This window comes from Elgaria multicarinata, chromosome 4 (assembly GCF_023053635.1).
Source record: "Elgaria multicarinata webbii isolate HBS135686 ecotype San Diego chromosome 4, rElgMul1.1.pri, whole genome shotgun sequence".
In the NCBI taxonomy this organism is placed as follows: domain Eukaryota; kingdom Metazoa; phylum Chordata; class Lepidosauria; order Squamata; family Anguidae; genus Elgaria; species Elgaria multicarinata.
This window is the reverse complement of record NC_086174.1, coordinates 69,352,245-69,365,757: the sequence shown is the minus strand read 5'-3', so window position 1 is coordinate 69,365,757 and position 13,513 is coordinate 69,352,245. Positions and strand designations below refer to the sequence as shown.

General features: G+C 37.4%; 1 protein-coding gene across 4 annotated transcripts in view; it reads left to right on the top strand.

The window, feature by feature from the left end:
* Nucleotides 1-13,513, top strand: part of ZDHHC14 (zinc finger DHHC-type palmitoyltransferase 14) — a 63,941-nt gene that overhangs the window by 29,474 nt on the left and 20,954 nt on the right. For all 4 annotated transcript variants that reach the window (XM_063124508.1, XM_063124505.1, XM_063124507.1 and 1 more), the window contains exons 3-5: nt 5,635-5,793; nt 9,604-9,741; nt 10,901-10,949. In XM_063124508.1, coding sequence (XP_062980578.1) covers nt 5,635-5,793; nt 9,604-9,741; nt 10,901-10,949 — 346 coding nt within the window. The remainder of the gene's footprint in view (nt 1-5,634; nt 5,794-9,603; nt 9,742-10,900; nt 10,950-13,513) is intronic.

The following is a 13,513-nucleotide window of genomic DNA, read 5'->3' as shown; positions in this document are numbered from 1 at the left end:
TCTTTACACTGTAAGATCTCAGTAATTAGCAATGATAGGTCTGGAAATAGAGCACACCTAATGTCAACATGTATTAAAAATAGTCTAAAAATATGTTGAATTGGATTATCAAGATGCTAAACATGTCCTAAACTACCAAACAAGTATATTTTGAACATTATAGCTCTTTGCAGAATTGTTGATACTTTGGTGGGGGAGTAGGTTTTTTCTGCATTCTTCAAAAATTAGGCAGTCTAAAACGTGTGCATTAGAAATCATATTGAAATGTGCTAGGTGAACTGATCACTAATAGGTGTGTCAGCATAACCAATGACTAGTTAATAGGTCTATTTATATAATGGGCATAGACATTCCTTGAACAAACAGGATTTTTCTTACTGTAAATCTTCTGTTATGGGGAGAGTAAGGAGGGATTGAGGAGAGCTACACCCTTAAAGAAGTATCGTGACTCTTCCTTGTACTGAGACCCTTAGAAAAACCATTTTTTAGAAACTCCAGAATAGAACATACTTCCACAACCCCAGGATCTTTACACCAGTGCAGTAGGCTCCCCAAGTACCCCATATGCTTTATTGGTCAATTCTCTTTGAGAAGCCAAGAAGGTATTCTGCATAGGTATCCAAACTGCTTCAAACAAGCTCTTTCAGCCACAAGCGGACATTGTTTACTTGGATTTCCAAAAGGCTTTTGATAAAGTCCCCCACCAAAGACTTCTGAATAAACTTAGTAGACATGGAATAAGAGCAGAGGTCTTCTTATGGATCAGTAACTGGTTAAAGAACAGAAAGCAGAGAGTAGAATAAATTGTCAATTCTCCCGATGGAGGGAAGTAACTAGTGGGGTCCCACAATGATTAGTATTGGAGCCAATTCTTTTCAGCTTCTTCATAAATGATCTGGAATTAGGAGTGAGCAGTGAAGTGGCTAAGTTTGCTGATGACACCAAATTATTTAAGGTTGTTAAAACACAAAGGGATTGTGAAGAGCTCCAAAGGGATCTCTCCAAGCTGGGAGAATGGGCATCCAAATGGCAGATGCGGTTCAATATAAGCAAGCGTAAGGTGATGCATGTTGGGGCAAAATTCTTAATTACTTAAAAGGCTGATGATCTTGGTAGAAAGGTGGGGTACACATTGAATAAATAAATATTTAATTGGTTGATATCTCTCGTTATGACAGATTTATTACAAAGTGAACTCTTCTTCGAGAATCCACTTTCTCCATGCTAGCACATGCAATTGCCATCTGTTCTGTATTTTTTCTGTCACAGGTGGGCTGAAGGAGCCCTTCTTACTAACTCTGCTAATTTTAGCACCCAGGTAAATCTTCACCTGGATCTGTTTTACTAGAATTTGGACAACAGCTGGAGAGTTTGACCTTGCCTACTCTACAATATAGTTTATTATGTTCTTTTCCCCTTTTCTTTATTTTTATCCTTTTTCTTGTGAATCTACAATCACACAAAAAGCCCTTTGTATATGTGTACTGGGGAACTATATTAATTACTTCAATAGGTGATGTCAGTTGTTATATTGGAGGACTTTACTGGATTGTTTTTGCTATGGAAAATTGGAAAGAAATAGTCAGAGGTTGAATACTTAAGAATATTGTTTTAAAAATATCATAGCCATGGGCTTGGATCCTGAGTTGCCCTGCCATGACTCCCATGAACAGAAATGATTCCAATCCAGTACAGGTTCCTGCTGGTGGAAGTGTATGTGTATGTAGGAAGTGATTTTTTGATTTTCCCCTTTCCAGAGCAACACCCATGCTGTTCTGGAGGTTCCCCCAACCCTCTGGAGTAGGTTTTTGAAGGGCACAGGTGGGAAGGGGAATCGCTAATAATCTTCCCTCCCCCTTCTGTGAGAGTATCCTATGAACAGAATTCTGCTCACAGGAATTTAGGATCCAAGCTGTGCTTAAATTGATTTGCCAGGCAGCAGCATGGACTGCTTCAGATGTTCTCTCTTACTTTTTGTCCCTTGGAAAATTCTGTCATAAAAGCTTGCTTACAGCATTTTAAATGCTAGTCCAAATAGATGATCCAAATAAAGTTATTGTTGCATTTGCTTTGAATGATGCAACACATATATGGCATAACTATTCTTCCCTCCATCCTGCTATAAATAATGAAACTACACAAGCCTTTGTAAACTGAAATGAATACAGTATAAATAAGTTAGAAAGTAATGTTTTAGGGTGCTAGGTTGTGAAACTGCAGTTTCTAAACCAGATGAAGTTACACTACATTTAGGAGACCAGAAGGAAAAAACACATTGTTTTCTTGGCTTAACAGCAAAGGCTTTCAGACCTCAGTTTTTGGCACTTGGGAACATAGCTTTGCAAATGGAGGGATTTAACATTTGTCCACTATAAAATTTTGAGAAAGAGGTAAGCAGAAGTTCTCTGTACTCACAGTAACTTTCACTTATAAATTAACAGGCTTTAGCAGAGGGTTTAGTGAATTTGGCCAAATACCTTTTTTATTAATTTAGAGGTATGAGATAAGGTCATACTGAATCTTATTAATGTCAAGAGATGTTCAGATGTATGTCTGTCAGATCACAACTGATTTCAGATGGTTAATGAGTTTTTAAAAATCACATATGTTATTGTTTGGATTATCTTAAATAGAAATCAAAATAAAAGAACTAGGAATAGGCTGCTATCTTACTGTGGCAAATACGAACATCTTGATATTTGGTAGGTTCCCTGAACAAGTGCACTAATATGGATGTTTATGATCTTCTTGGATGGTGTTACATTTATACTTGAACTTTGTTTTCAGGACTTCAGTTCACGTAAGGATATCTAATTTAATGAGTTGTTCACTTTTGGAACCAAGTACCTCTATTTGGGATAATTAATTGCACATGGTATTGATGTGGCCATGTTAGTAGTTGATTTATGTGATCATTATGCAATTTGATTAAGTTTCTGTTCTTAACAAACAGAGTGGCAGAAGTATAAAGAGCCTTTAGATGTTAGCTGATCACACAGAATGTAGTGTTTGTTTTTTAAATCCTTGTTAATTGGAGGATTGTCACAGATTTTCCCTGGAGTACTCTCAGATATCACAAAATAGGCCATGTTAACTACCCTTGCAAAGCATACTTCTTTTGTGGGCTGACATTGTGGTACAGCTCCTCAATAAATTCAGTAGTTATTCCATTTGCCCCGGATGCGCACTCAACATTTTAAAATCTTTGTATGAGGTCAAGGAGGGGTACATTTTATGCACTCAAAGCGGGCCTTGCCACAGAGCCCCCATGATGCCTCATCCCCTTTTTAAACTAAGGTATATTTGCTTTTATGCATTGCAACCTCAGCTTAGAAAATCCCCAGAGGAAATTTTAGAACTTAATAGCTGCTGAGACTGATTTGTAGGGTTTTTGCAACCAAAGCTGATTCCATTGGCTATCTGGTATACTAAAGCCAAAATCAGTCTCCCATGCCATTTTCAGACTTTGTGGAAAACCTGCTCGTGTTGTTGTTGTTGTTTTAATTTTTAAAATAATATTTTATTGACAATATACATGAAATACAATGAAAATGACCAAGAAAATATATACACACGCAAAGAGAGAAACAAAAGAAAAAGGGGGAGAGAAAAACAAAACAATATCCCACAGTAATTCAAACAACATATGGAGATTTAGTACAGAACATGGTCATGAAAGATAAAATAAAAATCTTAGGGGGGTCTTACACATGCCAATATAAACATGGGCACTGTATTTAAAGGAATGGTTATATCTTAAGCGAACAAAATATTTCTGAAGGCTTTTGGGACTAGATATGTATTATTATCTTTATTCATATATATAATAATAATAAATCCCCCACTCAGCAACAAACATATAGCAAAAGGACAAAAAAAATCAGATATGTTTGCTGCAGAGAATTAGCTTGTACCTCAACTAGAATACTGTACAGAGATGATAGAATTCCCTTCCCTGTGAGTCCTGTTGAGAGAATAATTTGTTCAGTGGCCGTTAAAGGCCTAGTGGCACATGTATTTTGGTGATTGGATTCTGCAGTATGTGCATTAATTGCATTTCTTGTATCTAATTTAAGTTCCAGTGTTCTACCTTGTTTTCAGCTCATCTATCATATAAGGAGTATTTTGTATATAAAAATCTCGTAAACAAAAGAGGCATTAATCTGCCCATTGTGCTATTTTCCTTCTCAACTCCTCATCTTGAAATCTGGAGTATGTTTTTAATGGGGTCATTCAAGAACACACTGGTGCTACTTTGTTCTGCCATCTTTTCCAAATTGTAAAAGTTGTTAGTATATATGGGTTCTGTCTTGACAAAACTGCATCTGATCAGTTAAATGAACAGATAAAATATCCCCAGAAGCTTTAATTATTTAGTAAAGTCAGGAACTTGAGAATTGAACATTTGTTCCCTGAATTCAATCCAGATATTATATGCTTTCCACATCACTATTATTGTATTTTCATTTTAACTTTAAAAAAGTAGATTAATATAGTTTGAACTTAAGTAGAACATACTTTATCTCCCAATTTGGATGCAGAGGTTATTCATAAAGAAATAAATAAAAATAAAACAGTGACATGTTTCTACAAAGCATTCCTAGAGTTGGATAGTGTTTAGTGGTGTAAAGTAATGTTTATGCAGGTTAATGCCAGAGGAGAAGGAAGGAGCAGAGGATGAATTAATAGTAAATTAAGACCTTTTCTTTGGTTTACGTCTAGAACTATTAAGCTCTATGAGAACATGAATGGAGATATTAATTGGAGTGAGTGGGCCATGGCTAGGGATGAGAAGTTTGAATATTCATTGGGAGAGTGGGGCAAATGTGTTGAGTGTTGATGACAGAGATGAATTGAAGGTGAACATTACTTAGTCTAACAAGCAGGAAGAAAGAACAGAGAGAGGAAAGGACAGTGCTTTAGAGGAACCAGTTGATTGATGGACTAGGCACTATGGAAGAAAAAAGAATGCAAAATGTGGGAAGGGTAGACAGTGAGCAGTGCTGACGCAGATGAGATGATTCTCAGATATGGGGAATTCCACAGCAGAGGGAATTTCACAGCAATTCTTACTTGAAGAAAAGATCAAGAGAGTGACAAGACAGTGTATAGTGGAAGAGAATTCCTGAAGGAATTGCCAGGGAGCAATTGAATGGGAGAATAAAAGACCCTACTGAGTCAAAGTTGTCACAACCATGTAATCCTGAACCACCTGTATATGATCAGGAAAGATTACATGAATCAGGTATTTGGACTTTACGCACTGAGGACTCTCTGCCCCCACTGACCCTGCCGTAAGGAAATGTGAAAAATAATAGATTTTTGTGATTGCCATCTGTCTTGTTTGCACTCTGCTGTTGGGAGTGGGGCATGTATTTTTTCAAGTGAGGGCATTCAATTGTGATATATAAATGTACAGGCAAAGCTACTTGTATCAAATTATGTGTTTTTAGCAAGAGGGAATCTAATACCATTTGGTTTGGCCTCTATTAAAGAAAGTTAAAGGACAGTTTCAGTTCCCTTTAGGCATTTCCAATTCATATAAAAAACATAAATAACTGGAGTTAAAATTACAGTAATGTACTTATTCCAAACATAATAGAATAAAACTTTTGTTTTTATTTTCCCATTTAGAAATTGCAAATGGCTCTAGTTCAGGAGGGTACCGTCCACCTCCCAGAACAAAAGAAGTACTCATCAATGGGCAGACAGTGAAATTAAAATACTGTTTTACTTGCAAGATTTTCCGCCCACCCCGTGCCTCACATTGCAGCCTTTGTGATAACTGTGTAGGTGAGTAAACCAACAAAAAAAATGATACATTCTAGTCTTGCCAGCTGTGATGGAGAAGAGCTCTTGTTCAGGGCTTCAGCCAGCCTGGACCAAAGGCCTCTCTGAAATGACTTATCCAGATGATGATGATGATGATGATGATGATGATGATGCTTACATTTATATCCTGCCTCCTTTTCTCTTGTAAGAAACCCAAGGTGGCTTACATGGTCCTCCTCCTCTCCATTTTATCCTCCTAACAAGCCTGTGAGGTAAGTAGGCCAAGAATCAGTAACTGGCCCAAAGACTCTGAGTGAGCTTCATGGCCATGTAGGGACTAGAACTCAGATCTCCTGAGTCCCAGTCCAACACTCTAGCCACTACACTACTCTGGCTCTCTAGTGTCTATATTAAGTCAGTTCTGCTATTTGAACTTTCCCTCTTCTTGAGCATCACTATGACACATTTCTCAATTCTTTGTTCAATTTGAAATGCAACCACTATACTTTGGGTTGCTTCAAAATCAAATGCTATGCAGCAGGAAGCTTTTGTGGGACAGAGCAAAAATCAAAAATTAAAATAATTTTTTATTGTAGTGAACTTGGGCACTATCTTTTTCTTTTCCATCGATGTAAAAGATAATACACATTCCAACTAATATACAGACCTAAAAGTGTATTAGTTTAAAAGTGTTGGCACAATGCTTAATTAATATCTCAAAACATGACCTTTCAAATAAAATTTCTTCACAATATGGTAGTCCTAGATCTGCCATGAATCCCTATTAAAAAAAATAAAAAGATATGATGAGAATCTTGAAGTTTTGTATTTGTTTCAGGCCATGTAGGAACGTCTTTTAGTTGGATAGGCATGCCCATTACATTGTATGGATTATGTGGCTGCCATTTTCCAGCATGGCTGACACACAAATGGAAATACACAATAATGCATAAACAAACGTATGTGTATAACACTCATTTTGGTGGAAAAATATAGGTTTTTTTAGTGAAGATGGGTAGAATGACTATTAATAGCAATTGTTACTATCAATATGATCTAGTGGACATTATGCTGGGCTAGGAGCCAGAAGACCCCAAATTCAAACCCCCTTCTCAGCTGTGCAGCTCACTGGTTGCCCATCGGGCAGTCACTGTCTCTTAAACTTACCTCAGCAGGGTTATTATGAGGATGGGTGTGTGTGTGTGTGCTCACTGCCCTGAGCCCCACTGAAGCAAGGTGGGATAAAAATGAATTAAATAAACATGAATTTAATAACCATTGAAATCAGAAACAACATTCAAACAACATCATACATTGTTGGCTGATAAATGCAAGTAAACTTTTGAACTTGGGTTTGTTGTTTAAGATTCATTGTGACACAGCTTTCACAGCAGCATAAAACACAGTAAATCATTGTTCACTCGAAGAACTTCAGTTACAGATAAGCAACCTGACTTTTTCTCTTTCTATAATTTGGGTGCAAAGGGATTATGATATACTCTAGTTTATTTCATAATCAATATTACTTAGTGATTTGCAATGCTGTAGTATGGAAACATCATCATGACAATATTGGGGGGAGGAGCAGTGACAACAAAACAAACAAACTTTGTTCATCATGCAAAGAGTTACACATATGTAGGCCAAGTGTGCATTCCCACTACTTGATGAGTTTCTCACTAACATGGGCTACAGTTCTGAATAAGTCTAATAATGAGATCAGCAGTAAGTTCATGAGAGAGTACGTGAATATATGATACCAAAACAGTTAGTCCCCAAACAGTTAATATACTCTTCCTTAGTAACTTGAAGGTATTAATGTGGAATGATACACTAGAATCATCCCACCCTGCCCTACCTGCATTCAGAACATCAGAAGTCAGGTTTATTGACATAATATTATCATCAGAGTACTTAAAAACACAAACAAACACCAAAACACACTTTACATTATTTTTAGCATAATATTTAAAAGTTTTCCCTTAGTTGAAGTAGTTGGTGGGCATTTCTCTTACTTTGTTACAGAAGAGTCATTAGGAAAAAAGCAGTAGTTTCTATGTTAGATGTATTGTTCTCTTCTCCCTCTTGGCCAGACAGACACAAAGGAGAATTCATTTTTATTATTATTTTTACAGCTCATCAGAAGACTCGAGCTCAAGTCTCCTAATACCAACTTTAGATGTATATTTAACTGGGCTGTGAACTTGATCCGGAAAGATCAGTACACTAGAGAGACTGAGATGGTTCTCTTGTATATTATGTAGGGCAGGGACAGCCTAGGGTTGCTTGTTCTAGCCTATGCACAATGATTTTTTGATAGTGTCTGGCATTATCAGACATGGAGGCAAGGAGAAAACTACTTGCAGCCTGATATGTGAGAAATTAAAGCAGTAAATATGTGCCTGACCAATGCAGGCAATTTAATACAGTATATTCCTAGTCTTGAATCTAAGCTGTTTGAAGTCGCTCTGTATCTTTTCCCATATCCATTGGAAGTAATTTACTAACGCTGTATAAGTCAGTTTTCTTATGCAACATCTTTGATGCATGTTTCAAATGCAAAAAAGGGCCCCAAATGCCACAAGCAGCCACATAGGATTAAAAAATAGATAAATGAAGAACAAAACCAAATGGATGCAGTCATACATTATGAAATCATAGGACTACAAAGGGCGCCACAAGAGGACGTATTATCAAGCAAGCACAGATGTCAATGATCTTAATTGAATTAGCCAGGCTGCTGATGTTCTACACAAAGGCCCCTGTGTCTTCTGTGACATTGTGTTTTTCAACAATGGCTTTTAACAATATCAGTTGAGTTTTTGTGTACAAAAGCTGACACTTCCCATCATACCAACCAGCCAGAAGAACTCTGTCTTAACTGTTGGGGCTGACTCTTTTCACTAGCCAGAGGCCTCAGAAGCAGCTCTAACTATATCAATCCTACCAGCTAGCCAGAAGAACTCAACTGACTAATAAGTGTCTGTAGACAGCTACAGGGGCAGCCCAAGGCATTGTGTTGCTCCAAGTGCCTATATAAGAGATGTTCAAAATTGCAGTTTTGAAAAGGAAGCTGAAGCAACTGTTAGATTACAACTATTAGCTTGTGGGCAGCTGGCTAATGTCTTAATGAAGTTATATTTAGTATTTAAAATAGTTACAGAGAACTTCTGCAAATGTTCATAGTACCCTAGACTATTTCAATATAATATATTAAAATTATGAGACAAAATAGCAAACTCTCGTTATAAGAACTCTGAATTACGAAGGGATTCTGTGGCCTCTACACAGAGTGGGGGGGGGCATGGGATAGTTTGGATTCCCATAATTCTCTGACCTTGGAACCAGGTATCCAAGTTGCCCACCCCTTCTCCTCCATCTCAGAGAGGAGAGAAAAGGAACGTGCTGGTGGTTGGGGAGGGGCCTGGGCCTCTCCAGCCTCCTTCTCTCCCACTCTGCTCAGCCCCAGGTAGATGGATGAAAGTCCATCTAGCCAAAATGCAGAGTGGGAGGAGTGTGGAAGCGAAGACTGCCTCTGCTGTTCCTCTCACTCTGCATGGCTTACAGCCATCCCAATAGGATTGTGCCTTAAATCAACCAAATGTAGACTAATAAGACTAAGTTTTTCTGCATTAGATGCTTTCCTGCCTTTCCAGAATGGCAGCAGATCCAACATCTCCTGAATTTGTCTTTGTATATTACCTGTTTTATGTTTTTATGAGTTTTAAATTTTGTATATCTGTTTTCTTAAATGTTCAATGTTTTAATCTCTCAAGCAAGTCTATTTTTTTTTCTTAATTGTGTTTCATTTTTTTCTACCTTCTCTTTCAGAACGGTTTGATCACCATTGCCCATGGGTAGGCAACTGCGTGGGGAAAAGAAACTACAGATTTTTTTATATGTTTATTTTATCTCTGTCCTTTCTGACAGTCTTTATATTTGCATTTGTTATCACCCACGTCATCCATCGTAAGTATGCTAGTAAAACCAAATTATGTATGAAGCTACTTGCTTGAGATTCTATTTTTAATTTTAAACCTGTCATTATTCAGAATATCTTTTACCCTTAACACGACCTTAAGTCCCAAAATGATGGTTTGACCATCAAAAAGATTTTCAACTGTAAACCTTGCTTGTTAATTGATTCTTGGTAAACCTTAATCCAAATCCATTATTACCTAATCCGTTAGCTAATATCCAATGTTAGCTTAATTTAAGTCTGATTCATTTCAATGGATAAGTACGACTGACATTGGATGGAACCCATTGTTATTTATTTGGCTTGTTTGTTGTACTTCTATGAAAGTTAACATATAAGGAAGATTCACAAAATATCCCATTTTGTTTAATGGGATATTTTATGATCATGCTGAACATCTGTCTTATATTGTAATATTAGTAGTGGTACAGAGCAGCGAGGAGTTATTTTAGTGTTAGCACAATAGTAGCGTTTAGTACTTACTATTGATATAGTGCCACCATCAAATGAAGTAGGCTGTACATATGAATGTAGACTCAAAGATGTTGCTGTGGGAGCAGGAGGAGTGTATGGTTGAACCCATTCCCTCACCCCATCTACAGCCCTCTGAGTTTCTCAGAATGTTTCCTGGGAAAGTTTCCCAACAGGCCTTCTGGTAAGGAATTCCAGCTCTGTATAAACTGAGCCCCTGAATCTATCAATGCATTAAAAGCAAAAATCCATTGCTGGCTCCTCAGGTCACCCTCTCCTAATTGTATCCGGAGGAATCTGTAAGCAGCTTGGAATTTGGGTCATACCATGGTACGTTTGCAGGATACTAACAGAAACTTTTCTTGTGAGAGAAAGTAAATCCGTGAACACAGTTCATGGAGAGAAATCAGCTTGAAATGTTTTCTTAGGATAGAAAAGAACAGAGGGATAACCAGAACTCTTATTTGAGGGAAACTAATGTCTTCAGACATCAATCTGGTATTAATGAGAAAATATCCAGCATATGTTGGAATGTTAAACTTCTATTGTTTAAATGAATATTTTCAGAAAAAAGCAATGGCTACATTTAGCAAATAACTGTACATTGGATGAGGAAATATTTTTTTCATTTAGACAGCATACATTCTATTTAATTTTTACATTTGTTCTTTTTTACAGGCTCTCAAAAAACAGGGTTTTTAAATGCACTCAAGGACAGTCCTGCAAGATATCCTTTCGTGGAAATGTATTTCAATACTTAATGTTGCATCAATTTTAAAGGAGCTGATAACTAAATATATTTGGGTTTGTTTTCTGTTGGCAGACATATGAATTCTGCAATTATGTGAAAATTTGGTATACTTCAGCTAGCCACTGTCTCTAAAGCAATATATAGCATATGAGTTTAAGTGACCACAACATCATTAAGGTATAGATTAGAATTAGTATTCTGTACGGTTTCAAGTATTTGTTATTAAAATGTAAAACTAGTTTTCAAGTTTGTAGAAACACAATTATCCTACAGTTTGAACAAGAAAGTGATGGGAGATCAGAAGTGACCAAGGTTTCTTTATAGAGTTAAACTTCCAGACAGAAATGGTTTTGCATTGGGTGATAAATTATCCAAGAGAGAACCTGTTACCGTACTTCTCAGCAGAACTTAGCTGCAAATGCTGGAACAAAATTGGAAGGAACCTGATAAGAAATAGTGCCATTGATTTATTTATTGTTGCATTTATATCCTGCCTTTTTTCCTCCTGCAAGGAATCCAAGGCGGCTTACACAAATTTTCTCCTCTCCATCCTCACAACAACACTGTGAGGTAGGTTAGGCTGAGAGTCATTGACTGGCCCAGTGAACTTTCCTGACCAAGTAGGGACTAGAATCCGGATCTCCCAAGTCCCAGTCCAACACCCTAGCCACTACACCACACAAAAATTTGGAACGACTGATGCTATTGTTGTTTTTAATTTGCAGGCATTACATGACTATACTGACTGTTGCTGTTCTTCCCCTCCAATAGTTACACTGCTGATTCTGCTACCATATTTGGATTATTGTAGAAATTGCATATGGCTTATGGATTTCTAAAATGCTACTCTGAAATCCTGTAAGTGCAGGAGAAAGCCAAGAAGTGCCATTCTTATAACATGTAGAAAAGTTCTCTTTAGTAATGAGTGTGTTTGGAAACACCCAAACAGTGGGCACAAAGCAGTGAGTATCTGAGTGCCACTGACTCAGTTATGAAGATAGCAAACAAAATATCTTCAGGCATAACTTCTATCCATATTTACTTACTTGTGCATTCATTGGGTAGAAATGCTTAAGTGTAGGCACCTCTCAGATAAAGGTCTTATGTTTAAACTCTCAGTGTTCCTAAATAACACCATAACCTTCAATTAAAAGAATTAAAATTGCTTCTAATCATGTATTAACCTTTTTGTTTCTATGAAAATGAAAGAGCCTTTCAACTGTTCTGAAATCAAAAGGTAATAGGTCCCACATTTGTGGATTTTTCTACAGGGACAATAAGATATTTATTCATAATTTCCATTTAAGGACTGACCAGTTGAAAAAAACCACTAGGAGTCTCTTAGAAAAAATCCCACAATTATGTGTTGAGCAATTTAAGGGCTTGGTTGTTGTTTATAATAATGAAACAGAATATAATTGCATAATAAGTAGTATTTGGCATGCTGTCTCTGAGGCAATACATCCATGCCCCATTAATAGCAGAGAAACATTCTTTTCAGTTGATATCTCACCAATAGCTGTGTCTGAAATATCACAATTTTGGTCATTTACACATTTTTCTTCAGGTTTTTTTTTAACATGTTGGATTTAAAGGGATTCTGCTAATGCAAAGGTGATCCCTGATTTCCATCAATTACACACACACACACACTCAGAGAGAGAGAGAGAGAGACAGACAGACAGAGAGAGAGAGCATCAAAAGTAGTTCTGGAGGATCTTCTGATCCTTGGGGATAGTTTTGGACAGTGCAGGAGGCTCCAGCAGGAGGGAGGATGCAGGGATGCCTTGTTCTGTAAACAGAAGCTGTTTAGCGTCTGTAAAATCCAGCTGTATGTTTTCACATGGTTAAAACACAGCACATAGATTAAAATTTATTTCTGAAGTGTTATTCACTTCAGAGCTGTTTGTTATAGGTGTTATTAAGTAGCTCTGAATTAGTATATAGTTTTGAAAAATGTAATCACAAATTTTATCCAGTTTGTTTCGACAAAAAGTTTGTTTCGACAAAAAGTGAAAAGCACTGTCAGGTTGAATAACATGGCCAAAGAGCTTAATGGCTGTTTATTTTGTCCTGATTTCTCCTAGGCCATTTCTACACCTGCCTTCCCCCCCCCTCTCCCGGATCATCCCTGTGCATGCAAATGACACACAGGGGATCCCAGGAGCAGGTAGGGATGATCCCTCCATTTTCCTGGGATAATCCTTAGGTGTAGAAAGGGCCCTAGTTGCCTTTTGGCAATAGGTAAATGCCAGTGACAGCTTGTGAGATGAGGCTGCTGATAAGTGATCACTGCTGTTGAGTAGTACTTGAGGGAGAGAAGGCCCTCATGCCTTTATTAGCTGGCTTGGCTTTGCAGTTATAGAAATAGGAGACAGCACCATTTAGGTGTGCAATTTCACAGTGTTGTCATCTGCATTGGCAACCTCTTACTCAGGGCCGGCGCTACCGTTAGGCCAACTAGGCCTAGGGCGCAGACCTCAGAGGGGCCAGAACTGACCTTTAAGAGTCACAGTTTTATACAAATTAGTTGTTTTAAG